Source organism: Taeniopygia guttata, chromosome 1A (genome assembly GCF_048771995.1).
Source record: "Taeniopygia guttata chromosome 1A, bTaeGut7.mat, whole genome shotgun sequence".
NCBI lineage: Eukaryota > Metazoa > Chordata > Aves > Passeriformes > Estrildidae > Taeniopygia > Taeniopygia guttata.
Genome location: NC_133025.1, coordinates 9957625 through 9970631, shown reverse-complemented (window position 1 = coordinate 9970631; position 13007 = coordinate 9957625). Strand labels below are relative to the sequence as shown.

Here is a 13007-nt window from a genome sequence, read left to right as displayed (position 1 = left end):
GAATAAATTGGTTTTCTCTGTTAAATTTCAGGACACTTGGAAGGATACTAGATGCAAGTAAAACCAGCACATTATAAACAGATCTCTTCCTAGAGGCTGATGTTAGAAACACAAAAATATCATGTTTGGAACTGTAAGAAATTGGATTCTTGGGAAAGCAGAATGAATAGTTACTGAATTTCTAAAATTCTTACTTTAGTAGAGATAAATACAGATCATACCAGAGCATCCAGATAGACATTTGTCCATTGGACTTGTTTGGCTTGCTCTCCAGCTAAAACCATTGGTCTTCCCAAAACATCCAGATATTCCTGTTAAAAAGTGTAATGAACTCATCAAAAAGGCAATTATTAGATCAAAGAGCACAAACAATATTAAAATAAACAATAATTAAATAATAAAAATTAAAATATCAAGGGAAAAAGGAAATCAAAAGTCATCATTGCTACAGGAGGAGCATTTATTTACTTCTCAAAATTTATATCACAAAATAATTGGGTCTTCAGTTTGCAGTATTTACTGAAAAGGTAACTCCTGTATTTCACTCCTAGTCACACAGACCTTACACATTCATAACCACCACTCTTTTCCCAAAATACAAGAATTATAACTATTTTTATTCGAAAAATAAATTTTCCAAAAAGATTTTTATATTCCAAAATCAATTGTTAATGACATAAAGAAATTACAAGCGGATTACAGAACTGTCAACCCAGAAGAAAGAGTGGACAATGGAGGGTGAGTGGTGTAACATCTGGGTATGTTAAGCTCCTACAGCAACAATTTGTGTAACTTGCATTGGAATAAGAAAAATCAGAATTATAAAACCTCCTTTTCCTGCCTTCCTTCAGTTTGTGAGTATGGCTAAAGCTGGTGATATTATGAGACGTCAGATTTCTGGACTTATTTGGGAGTGGATGCCATCAAAATTTTTTCAGTCATCAACTTTTTCTGCTTGTCTGATCTTATTAGGGATACATCTTGCCAGACACTGTCTGGAAGAGTTTAACAGAATCAAAGGGTTCTTATTCAAGCCAAAAAAGGATTCTTATTTTCTGCCAAAAAATGTCATGCCTGGCCTTGGAAGGACAAAGAACTGCTATGATATTTATCTGCTGCTCTGAACATGTGAGTACCTGGACTTTCAGAAAACTGAAAAGAGTAATGGTTCTTCTACACTGTCCATCTTCAGTTTGGATCTCATCATATAATCCCAGAGTCCTGTGCCTTTATTTATCTACATGTAAGTCTGCTAACATGTTCCTGCATCCTTTTTGAAGGAAAGAAGTGCAGTCTCTTCCAAAAGGGTTGGAATTATCCAGATACCTCTCCTATAAAGCAAGATTATAGTGTAGCATCCACAGAAGTCCAGATGCTCTAGTAGGGCTATCCCCTCAGATACATCCACAGCCTGCTCCACGTAGTATCAACCCTTTGGATCATGCAGAAACTATGGCAGAAGGTGAACTACGAATGCCTAGACACACTATAAAAAATTATTGGTCTTATAGAAGTTTATCATAAAAATGATGTCGTGTCTCAGCATCAAGAGGGACCATGTAAGGCCTGGAGGAAAGCTGAGCCAAAAGCAGAGATTTGTGCAGGGGCCTGCAGGATACAGAGCACTTCAGACACTCCATGGTGTGCCCGTGCTCAGCTGCTTTGGAGGAGGTGAACGTGACCATTCTTGTGAGAGTACACAAGCTGCTCTGGGCCAGCTGGCCAGGGTAACGTTTTAAACTGGTTCACTGCAACAACTTAAAAGAAAAAGTAGAACATTTTAAGAGAATAATCCCGTAAATCTAGAACAACACCCTAAATTTTTTTTATCTTTTCTTAAAATTTAATTGATTTTAGCAGAGGTGAAGAGCAAACATATCCAAGGACATATATTACTCCACTTTCTGTGTGTTAAAACTGCATCTGGATTTGGCCAACTCACTTACCTGGGTGTTTATTCTTATGGCTCCAATGGATGGGATTTCATAATAATAACCTAAAATTTGAAACATAAATAATGTCATTTTACTATAATAGATTGCTGACCTCTTACTCTTGAGGAATTTCATTTAGCTTATAATTTCTAGTCTAAATTTTATTAGAATTATTGTTTATGAATGAAATACTTTTTAGTAGATACCACCACAGTGTATGGCCGTATGATGGGTCACCATGTAATTCAGATCAAGGTAGTCACTCCTAAGTAATGCCAGTTATAATTTGTTTCCTTCAGCTGTTTTTGTTTTAAGGCTGTATCATATACTGAGTTTGTACTCATGAAATTCCAGTTACTATGATGTGCAAGTAAATTTAATGTTTATTTTAATATGCCGTGACAGCAAGATAATTATATGCTGAATGCATATAGGAATGTAAAAATAGCTATGGTCTGCCACAAGAGTGAATTCATAGTATAAAAATATAAGGCACTCTGTGGACTGAAAAAAGCTAATGAGTATTTCTCCTACACAGAGAACGTATATCAGAAATGTCTTTATTTAGCACTGATTTTATTGCTCATTTGTTTGAATTAAAAATACTTAAAATACTGTCCATGTAATAAGACTGAAGCCAGGCACTAAGATCCATCTTCAGTCCAAGAAAATTTTCAATCAGATTGGAAGGAAGAGGCAGAGAATTAGAGAGGTAAAAGTATTGATATTAGTAATTTCCTTTGCTGTATGCAAAATCTTTAAATTTAGGAAAAATTAAATAAAACTGCTTCTTTAGATGTGCAAAAAAATAATCACAGGAATTTTGGACAGAAAATATGATGATTTTGCTTCAATTATAAGATGACATAGGTGGTTATGCTTTAAACCAGCTGGTCCTCATTTGTTTTAAAACAATGGAGGTCACATGCACACAGTATTTTGAGATACAAAGATGTTTGCAAAAAAAAAAATGCTGTTCAAAACACAAACGTCAATTTTCTGTAGTTATCTGACAATACAATCTGCTCTTCATGGAGTTGTAGTATCTTCTGCATGACTTGTCAACATGCTGAGGGACTCATGAGGTTATGACACATATGTATGCTATTCACCCAGGCTATGGATTCTTCTAGTTTGTTCTGTTTTATTTTTTTCTGTATCTATGCCTTTCTCTTATGTTTGCTTTATGCCACACTTCTTACTCTTCTGCCTGAGCATATCTTTATCTCCTTCCCTGGTAGTCCTAATTTTCAAGAGCCTTTGTAATCTAGCTCACCTCTCACCTCTTGCTCTCACCAATTTGTAAAATGGCTTAACATTTTCAGTCAGGCCTGGAAATTGGTCTATTTAAAACATAAGCAAATGTTTGATAAATTATATATTTTCTATTTATCTCTTTTCCTTTCTATTATTTCTTTTCTAATTTCTGTTATATCTCTATATCTTATGCCTTCTTATACAGTTATATTAAAAGATACTTGAGACTCTTATTTCTCACACTCTTAAAATATTTCTGAGTACATTTTTCATGTAAAAATTTCATGTAGAAAACATTTTACTTCCTTACTTTCACCTTCTTTACTTTTTCTTTTTGTCTTACATAAAGAAAACAGAATAAAAATAGAAAATATAAGAAGCTTTCAGAATCTAAGAAATCATAGCAAGAATAATTTCGGTATTTTTATTTAAAAAGGGAAAAAATTCTAAGTATCTTACCCCTTGTAAGTTTTGGAGGAAAACAGAAAGAAATGTAACCAGCCAACTAACCAAACAAAAATCTCTTTGTCCAGACCACTTAATTTAAACCAGCTTTGCCTAATTTCTTATCTGTCATCAGTTCCAACTTTACATAGATGGCTATTAAAACAAATATTCTCAAAACTGAATCATAATGGCTTATTATTATAAAAACTACTGTGGTAGTTTTCACACAATATGAAGTCTTAAATAAAGTAATAAAGAAATAAATATACCAGTTTCTCATTTACATGTGATTTTTTTTACATATATATTATGTAATAAATCAACTTTTGGAACTTTTAATAGCAAATATAATAAAGATGAAAGATCTGCAATTTTTAGAGAAAGACAAAGACATAATCTACCCAAAACTCTCATGAAGATCAATTTAAAAGAAAGACACAGTACCTTTATTTTCACAGGCCATCCACTGTATGGGTCCTTTATCATAATTATGTTGGCCCACAGAAAATGTGAACACACGTACCTGTGCAAATTAAAAACCATGCATATAAAAACTATATATCATTTATTAGTTGTGACCCTCAAGTCCATGATACCTAGAATTTTCATAAATTTGAATAGAAAAACTATGAATACTTCAGTTTTTATAACCATAATATATATGAGAGATGTAAAAAAAAAAATAGATTATGACATTTTATGTGTTCCTATTATTTCTTCCATGAAGTAGAATCAAGAAGAATGCTCTTTTACACAGCCTTCATACTTTAAATGTCTTACATTTGTGATTGTTCATGAAGTATTTTAATTATTAGGTTCCTTATTCTAGGGTGGTAATTATAATTCTTCAGGTTTTGTTAAACGAGTTGAAAAAACATATTAGATGCTTACCAATGACTTAAAAAGAATATATGTGTGGCAATAGAATTCAAAACAATGCAAAACAGAATTTTTAGGATTTAAAATATGAAATGTTCAGATACTACACAAAACAATTTCTTATTTTGCTCAGACTCAGTCTTCTTTATGTAAAACCACTAAATTAGTTCAACAGACTTCAACTTCCATACAATGGTTAAGCTCCTGCTTTTTCACCTTAAGCTCTTGATAGTCATTTAAGTTGTGGAGTTTTTCATCATAATTCTATTATTTTTACACAATGCTACTCTAATCTATCTCAGCAACTGTAAGGAGTTATGGCTTCAGAAGAATTCACCAAAATCTCTCCAAGTTTTGGACTGAAAACAGACTTTTCAGCTGAAATGGTTTTCCCTGCAAATTTTCTGATTTGAATGAGAAAAATTTAAACCCCAAACCTGGTATTGATTTAAAAATATTAAAAATCTTACCAGACAGACAGAAAAACTACAAATACTATTTTTCAGCTTCTAGACAAATATGTTGCTCTAAATTTGAGTGTTTCTGTTAAAAGGTATCTCTTTCTTTATGGATCTTTAGATTACCATTTAAATGTATGAATATGAAATCAGAATGAAAATCCCTTTCTATGGATTTGATGCTTCAAATTAAAATATACTACAATTAATTTGCATGCAGACTGTGAGTAAGCAATAAAGTAATGTTTTCGTTAAATAATACACTCCAAAATTGCAGAGACTCCTTGTAAACTACTGATCATTGCTAAGTTTGTTCATGACTATTTATAAAATTTTTCACCACATTATTTAGCATGTGCAATTAGTACCCAAATCTTCGCTTCCCAAATAGGCAAAAAAAATGTGTGTGACATAATCAGAGCTCAAGTATTAACCAAGAGCTGTAGGAATGGCTTCACATTATCCATCAGCAGGTAGCAAATGGTGAAACTTTATTAGTGCTGACCCCTATATGCAAGAAGGTCAAACAAAGCTTTGTGCTGGATGCCATTCCTAATTAGCAATATGTTTTGATTTCTTTATCTATACAACCCCTTTGTTTTTCAGTTAAAAGGAGAACTAAAGCAACTATTCTGCTGCACTGAACACTGATTGAAGTGCTTGTTTTGTTGTTTAAGACTACTCTATATTGGGTCATTCCCCACTAATAAGTCAGGCCAATTACATTTCTGGTTACACAGACAGGTATAGGAATGACTATGCCTGCATGATGGTAATTTTTTTTCCTCATAGTTCATCTAGATAAAGATAGATGAAAAATACCTTCTATTACCCTGAAAATATCAGTATTGACAATGCAAAAATGACTTCACCTGGCATGCTTACATTTCATTTATTAATACTGTACCACATTTGCCATCCCCCTTTTATTCTTGACATCTTTTAAAAAATGACAGCTATAATTCTTCTAATAGATCATTCTCCTTCTACTTAATTAACATCTTTTTTTTTCTTATCTGATTATCACCATGTTATTTTATATTGGCACCTCTCAGCTCACAAGGTCCCTGCCTACTATATTCCTGTTCCCTTTGAATTCACACTGCTCCAAGTTCATTGTCCACTGAACATTTGATTCAGAATAGATTCTTCTCAAAAACTATGGAAAAACCCCACTGATGGTCATTAATTAGATACTTGAGAGACCTGATGTTCCTTTTGGATTAAAAGCTACCAAGTCATGTGGGCTCTCTTGTGTGTGTAGAAAACATATGAGTCAATTAGACTGGACTGTCTAGCATTTGATCTCAAATGTAAAAATGAAACACTGAGTTGGATTCAAGTTGCGAAATGCTGTGTAATTTAGGGAAAAACAGCAGTGTGTTAAATCTGCAACAAATCCATAAAGAATTTAGAATTTAAATTATTGACAACAAGCAGGAGACAATATATCTGATTTACTGTTCCTTGGATAATTAACAGAGATAAAGAACTGCAATGAAAATTGGAGATTTTAATTGTTGGTTTGGCAAGAGGGTGGGATATTCAAAAGAGTATTCTTTTTCCTATTGCCTCATCTGGAATTGAGTTGGATGACAGACCAGCTGGAAAAATGAGTCCGCAAGTCAAATTAAACAAGCCAATTTTGGGAAAAAAAAAAAAAAAAAAAAAAAAAAAAAAAGTTCTGTGCTACATTTTTTGTGACAGGACCCAGAGTCACTCAAAGTAAATAATGAGATGTATTTGTCTATATGTTTTCCTTATAGACATCACTCCAAAGAAGAAAATAGTTTACTGAATTAAAAAAAAGAAAAAATAAAGAAAAAAGCCCACCAAACATTTAATTACTTTTAATAGGGAGTTTACAACTAAGAATACTTTAAGCAACTAGATCAGACACAATGGGTATGAGCACCTCTCCCTTTGCCTGTCCTTTAAGCTTGGTTTCAACCAACTGAGTGGGTTTCTGAGTTGAAGCAAACTGCCAAGTAGTCTTTGATCTGCAGAAATTGCTTTCCATCACCACTGAGGCCTGGTTATTGCTTCTCTCTGCCTCTTTGCAGCGTCTTGGGCTCTGTGTAAACTGCAGCTCCTGGGTGGTTTTGCCATGTTCCTCTCCACCACCCTCACTATGGGATGGACGTTTATGTTCCCCAACCCATTTCCTTGGGAAAGGGCAACCTTGCCTCCAAGCAGATCTATTTATTCTCTTCATAAAGAAATATAACTTCCAAGGCAGTAAAAACTAATGGAAAAATAAGATAAACAAATAGGAGCTGTCATGCTTTCTCATTTGCAATGGAACTATTAAAAGTAAAATTCTTCTAGAAAACTTCAACCCTTAGAATTGAGAAGAACTAGAGATGGGCACCAGCCTGAGCTGCCAGACCATCCAGGCACTGTCCTGAAATTTTTCTGAAATATAAAAGTCCGAGATTTTAGCAAGAGAGTTAAAAACTAATTTTCTGCATTTCCCTCATTGAGAATAACCTTAGGGAGAAAAAAAAAATAGTTATAATAATTTACAGTATATAGTAGAGGAATATACTAATTGGCAACAAAACTGAGTAGCACAGGCTGCCCAGAGAGGTTGTAAATCTGTCTTTTTGGAGGTTTTAAACACCAGACTGGACATGCCTGAGCAACCCGGCCTGATTTTAGACTTAATATTGAACCAGAGACCTCTGCAAGTCACTTGCAACTTGGCTTATCCTAGGAACCTGTGAAGGACATCAAAGGAATACATGCAAAACTCCAACTCCTAAACAGAGCAGTGATAGATAGAAAAGAATTCTACAAAATCCAGAGGAAGAACTACTTTATCGAAGAAAATATAATTGAATACTTATAAAATTAATTTGCTATTTATTTCTATTTCTTTCTGGTGGAATAAGATCATAAGCACCAAGGTGAGTAAAAAAGATTTTGACTGCTACAGATTTTTTGGGACAATGGCACTCAAGAGATTTGTGGTAAAGACAGAAATGAAGAGGTACCTATGAAAAGGCTGCTTTCCCTACAGATCCCATTTCCTTTTTACGTATTTTATTTCTTCATTTTGCTATTGGAATAAAATTAAGAAAGATTAAATTAGATGCTTCCTTTGGGTATATCATGTTATGAGTATTACAAAAAATTAAGACTTGACTGAAGTTAATTCAAAGGGGTAATTAAACACAAAGCACTTGTTGTTTAGGCTACTGCCTGTATGTGTAGACAATGTAGAATCCTTGAATCACTGAATGTTTTTGTTGGAAGAAAAATTAAAGATCATCTCAATCCAACTCTCCTGTTAGGTCTAAAAGCAATGCAATCACTCTGCACGCCCCTCAGAGTGGAAGAAATGCACATTTTTTGACAGATAAATTATTTGTCCTGAATCCCGTGCTACTGGAATGAGAAAGATCTCAATAACAATTTTGGTGCATCTCTTCATTTCTCTGTTTAAGAAAAGATTAACTGACTTTTGGAGATATATATTTCTGTTTTACCAGAGACCAAGAGGATTAATTGAATGGATTAATTGTATTTACCAATACAATTAATGCATTCAATTGGATGCAGGCAGGATGAATCCTGTCATTTTATGTCTAGCATATAAAGAGTGCATCTTTCTGTACCACTAAATAAACAGATTATGACCAAAAACTGAGCTCATCAAATCATTCAACTTTGGTTTTCACAATGACAGTAAGATTTCAGAACATTTTACTCTGGCCTTTATAGCTGCAGGTAAAGATTCCCAGATAATCTTTTTTACTATACAACAAGAAAAACTGTGATAAAGTGCAATAAATAATTCAGTAACTCCAGAATGATCCAGGGAATTATCTTTCCCAGTAATGGGTTTACAGATTATCAGTTATGAGGAAAAATCATTAGCAGTTTATATGTATTAGGTACACTTCTGAAATAAAAGTACAACCTAAGAAGCCTATCATTCTGAATAAAATCATAAAACTGCTCTTCTATTTTCCATTATACATTCTGTCTTCTAAATCCCTTGTAAGTATAGCTTGTAAATCACTTAGTCATTTTTGTGTTTTGTGCCGTAGGCCAGGGAGATGTTATGTAGTTTTTAAGCTGCCACAGCTAAAACTGTGAATGCATTTTTTCCTTACATTTTTACAACTGTGCACAGAAATATGAAGATGATTTTGGATTCTGATGTGAGTTAACTGAGAACAGAAGTAATTTATGACTGATTTGATCTAAGAACAGAACTTCAGAGGACAATCTGAAAACACAATATCCTAATTAGGAAACCACCTAGGATTGGCCAATAGGATACACCAAATAGAGAGAGTCCCCTAAATTCCAGCTAATAATCTGTCATGCTGAACTTCTCAGCTCAGGATATCCAGGGACACAGTCCTGAACCATTTAGGTTAGAGCTGTAAATGTAAAGTAATTTTCATACAAGAGAAATAGAAGTTCTGAGTTTAACAGCAGGGGCAAGACTCACAACTGTGCTAGAGCACAGTTTTGGGATCTCTTAAGCCATTTTTTATGCATTACATAAAATGAGACATAACTCATTTTCCTTCTCAGACCATGAGGGAAGTGGCTCAGTACGGCTCACATCTCAATAGCTGCACCACAGGGCCACTCTCCCTTCCTGCCTGCCCCCATCTCAGGTCATCTCACTGTAGAATTTTTTGGGAATAAGCCCTAGCTCATGCTATCACTGAACTGAACACTGACATTGCTAAAAGAGTTGACTGCCACAGGCCAGGAGACATTCTGTTGGTCTGTTAACAACTGCAGCTATGGATACCTGGACATTTCTGCAGCCCTGCATTGTTTATTAGTATGGACAGAGCTGTCTGGTTCACTCCTGCGAGGAAGGCTGGTTTTCTTGTGACAGAGCCCTCAGGCCCAGCTTTTCAAAATTACTGGGACTGTGGTGCCACTAAACTCATACACAGAGTTCAGTACTCGCACAAAAGAGGGATGAGTTCATGTGTCTCAGTTTGAGCAATTCATAACTTCCCTGGCTTTGAATGCCAGGCTCAAGAAAGTTCAGAAGTTGGAGATTTGGGCTTCTGTATGTAACTGTCAGGCTGCTGATGCATTTTGCCATTAATAGCAGTCAGGAAAAAGAAACAGAGATGACCTAAGCAGCAGGGTATGATACCTAGTCAAGGTGCCAAATTCTGAAGTTTGAAAGGTCTAGAACTCTGAAAGCGGAATTCAAAATTTAATGTCAAATGAGTAAATAAAAAAAATGGCATCATACACCAGTAGATATATATCAAGTTATATTTTTGACATTTATGACTAAATTAAAATCTTTTCCTTGCTGTGGGTACACTCCAAATATATGTTTAGACTTGGGGTAACTGGGAAGAAAAACCCACATGAGAAACAACAACAAGAAGAATTTAGCTCTCAAATATTTAAATGCAAAGATAATTGCAGGCTGGACATCTTTGAATTTATAGACATGAAGAAAGTATAAGTTCATAGAGTTTGAAAATCTATTTAATACTCTCAAGTGTTTCCATAAGTGACCCTCTATACTCTGATTTAGCAAGGCATATAACAATGCAAGTGTTCCCTTGAAACCAAAGGAAAAATCTTTCAACTGAGGCATGTGTTTAAAGAAAAATAGAGCAGATCCTTGGAAATACTATTTTAGACATTCATCCACAACAAATGATTTCTTCCAAACTTTCCATGTGTATTCGCAGTCTTCCCTATCATTAATATCTTTCATTCACTACAATTAAACCTCAAACTTTAAACTGCAATGCTAGCTTATTAATTCATAGTCTAATTATAGTCTGTGTAATTATAGCCTAATAACAAAAAGAAATAATGACACTCTAAAAATCAGCTCACATTACAATCTAATGCTAACCCTCCTTCTATTCCTTTTATTTTAAAATAAAAAATACACTTATTGCATATCAGGAGATTATTGGAGAATCTCACTTTGGATATATTTGGATATACATCAGCATATATCTATACTGTTAATATGGGCTCTGGACCATTTAATGGTGTTAATATATTGAGAAAATAGGATCAATGACACTGATGCATGGTGTAGTTGTAAGCAATTATTCTAGGAAATTAATTAAAAACTAAGAATTAAACCTGAACATGTAACACATGCATACAATGAAAGGTGCATTTTCATGGAAGTTGTGACTGCAATGAATCCATGAAATATGTTTTGCTAACTGCAAAGTGTTTCAAAAATGACAGATAGTTTTTTTGGTGGTTTTTTTTTTTTTTTTTTTTTTTTTTTTTTTTTTTTAATCAGCTTGTTTCATTCCCTTGCACAGAAAACACATCTACATTAAAATGGGGATATTTTCTACTGCAGACTAATGGTCAAAACACCACTGTAGTTATACTGAAAAATTTCAGAAAATTTCAGAACGTTCTCACAGAACTAAAAACAATATACTAATTCAGCCAAACTGTTCTACAACTTCTTAGTGCCACCTTGTGGAACCACAGCACCTCATTCCTTACTCACAGAAGGGCTGCATGTGGTGCCCCTTCCTCTGCTGCCACACAGCTGCAAGAATGAAGCTGGAAATTCCCTACTGACACCTGCTAATCTACCCCTGCTAAACTGATCCTAATTAGATAGAATGGACCACTGATAATGTGATTCTTTAATTCTTTACCTAGTTTAGACATAATCTTTGCTGGGCCTCAAGTATCACAGGAATACAAGCACAGTTTCATATTCTCACAGTAACTCAATGTTGGACTATTACATCATGACAAGGAGACAGTGTCCTCTGTACTGCACAGTCTCCTCAAGTAAAATGAAGTCTTTGATCTCAACATTTTCTGTGTGTGAGTATAAATCATCTGTTTTATTAGCTTTGTGTAACACATTGCTTAAGAGCAGCAATAAGAAAGAGAAAGGCTGTACTCCCAAAACCACCAGCAGGACTTCACATTGATGTGCTTGAATTTTATGTTTGAGAGTCTACTTGCCTGTGTCAGCCTTGCCAAAACGTGGGTTTGGCCCTCTCTCCAGAGCAGCTCTGTCAGCAGAGCCCACATGCATGTACAGAAGTTCAAGCATTGCTCCTTCCCTCTTCCTATTTTTTTTGGTGCCACAGGTGCAGTCCCAGCACTTTGGGAGTGTGCCAGCTGGCACAGGCCAAAAACCTCTCAGATTTAACTCAGTTAAATCTACGAATTATTGAAGAATTGTGGCTTTAGATCTAGCTCAGAGGCTGTGGACACACTGGTTGCTTCTCCCAGGGTTGTCTTAATCACTCCACCCCATCCCAACACAGAAATCCCTGTAAAGCACTCAGGCACATCAGGTGATTTTCTAGATCCTCATCTTGCCTCCCAAATTTCAGATAAAGAACATATTGGCATCTTTTTAACAATTCATCTGTTGAATGTTTTACTTTGACTACCCATGTTCCATTTACTCAGTTGATCTATTTGTTTCTTTGGGGAAATTTTCCCTGTTGAAATGAAAAACAATTAAATTCCTCCTTTCCTTAAGCAGCGTCTCCCTGACACTCATCATTTAGCATTCTCTGAAGAAAACAGGTTTTTTTCTAAGAATTCCTTGTAAATTTGGTGGTCCATATCAGGAACCAGACAAGGGAGTTGACAAAGTAATTCCCACTGTACTCTGGATTAAAAGAATTTTAGGCATTTCTTTGATAGTCAAAACAACATTTGGAGGCAGCTGAGCAGCTGGAAAGGACTGGATTAATTAGAGAGATATTTACAGTTCATATTGTGACACTAAGCCCTCTTTTCTTTTTTTTTTTCATTGTCCTTGTAAATCCCAGGGAAGAAGTATTACAAATATCATCCAAGTATTTAAAGGAATATTTCAATGTGCCATTCCAAGTAATAATTTTAATCACGTACTCTGCCTTTTTATTTCCCACACAAATAGTCTTGTATCTTTTCTTCCTCAATTTTTTGCTCCCATTTCAGCATGAAAAATGACTGAATCTTCATAGTTGCAAATGCCAAACAGTTCTACTAGAGAAGAGAAAAGAGTAGGTGGGAAAAGGAAGGATCCTCAGAA

The 13007-nt window shown here is 34.7% G+C and overlaps 1 protein-coding gene across 5 annotated transcripts in view; it reads right to left on the bottom strand.

Annotated features, from left to right (window-relative positions):
- Positions 1–13007, bottom strand: part of CACNA2D1 (calcium voltage-gated channel auxiliary subunit alpha2delta 1) — a 358410-nt gene that overhangs the window by 52072 nt on the left and 293331 nt on the right. For all 5 annotated transcript variants that reach the window (XM_012568886.5, XM_030291341.4, XM_041721401.2 and 2 more), the window contains exons 13-15: positions 4083–4161; positions 1947–1996; positions 222–311 (exon numbers count right to left, since the gene is read on the bottom strand). In XM_012568886.5, the coding sequence (XP_012424340.1) occupies positions 222–311; positions 1947–1996; positions 4083–4161 (219 nt within the window). The remainder of the gene's footprint in view (positions 1–221; positions 312–1946; positions 1997–4082; positions 4162–13007) is intronic.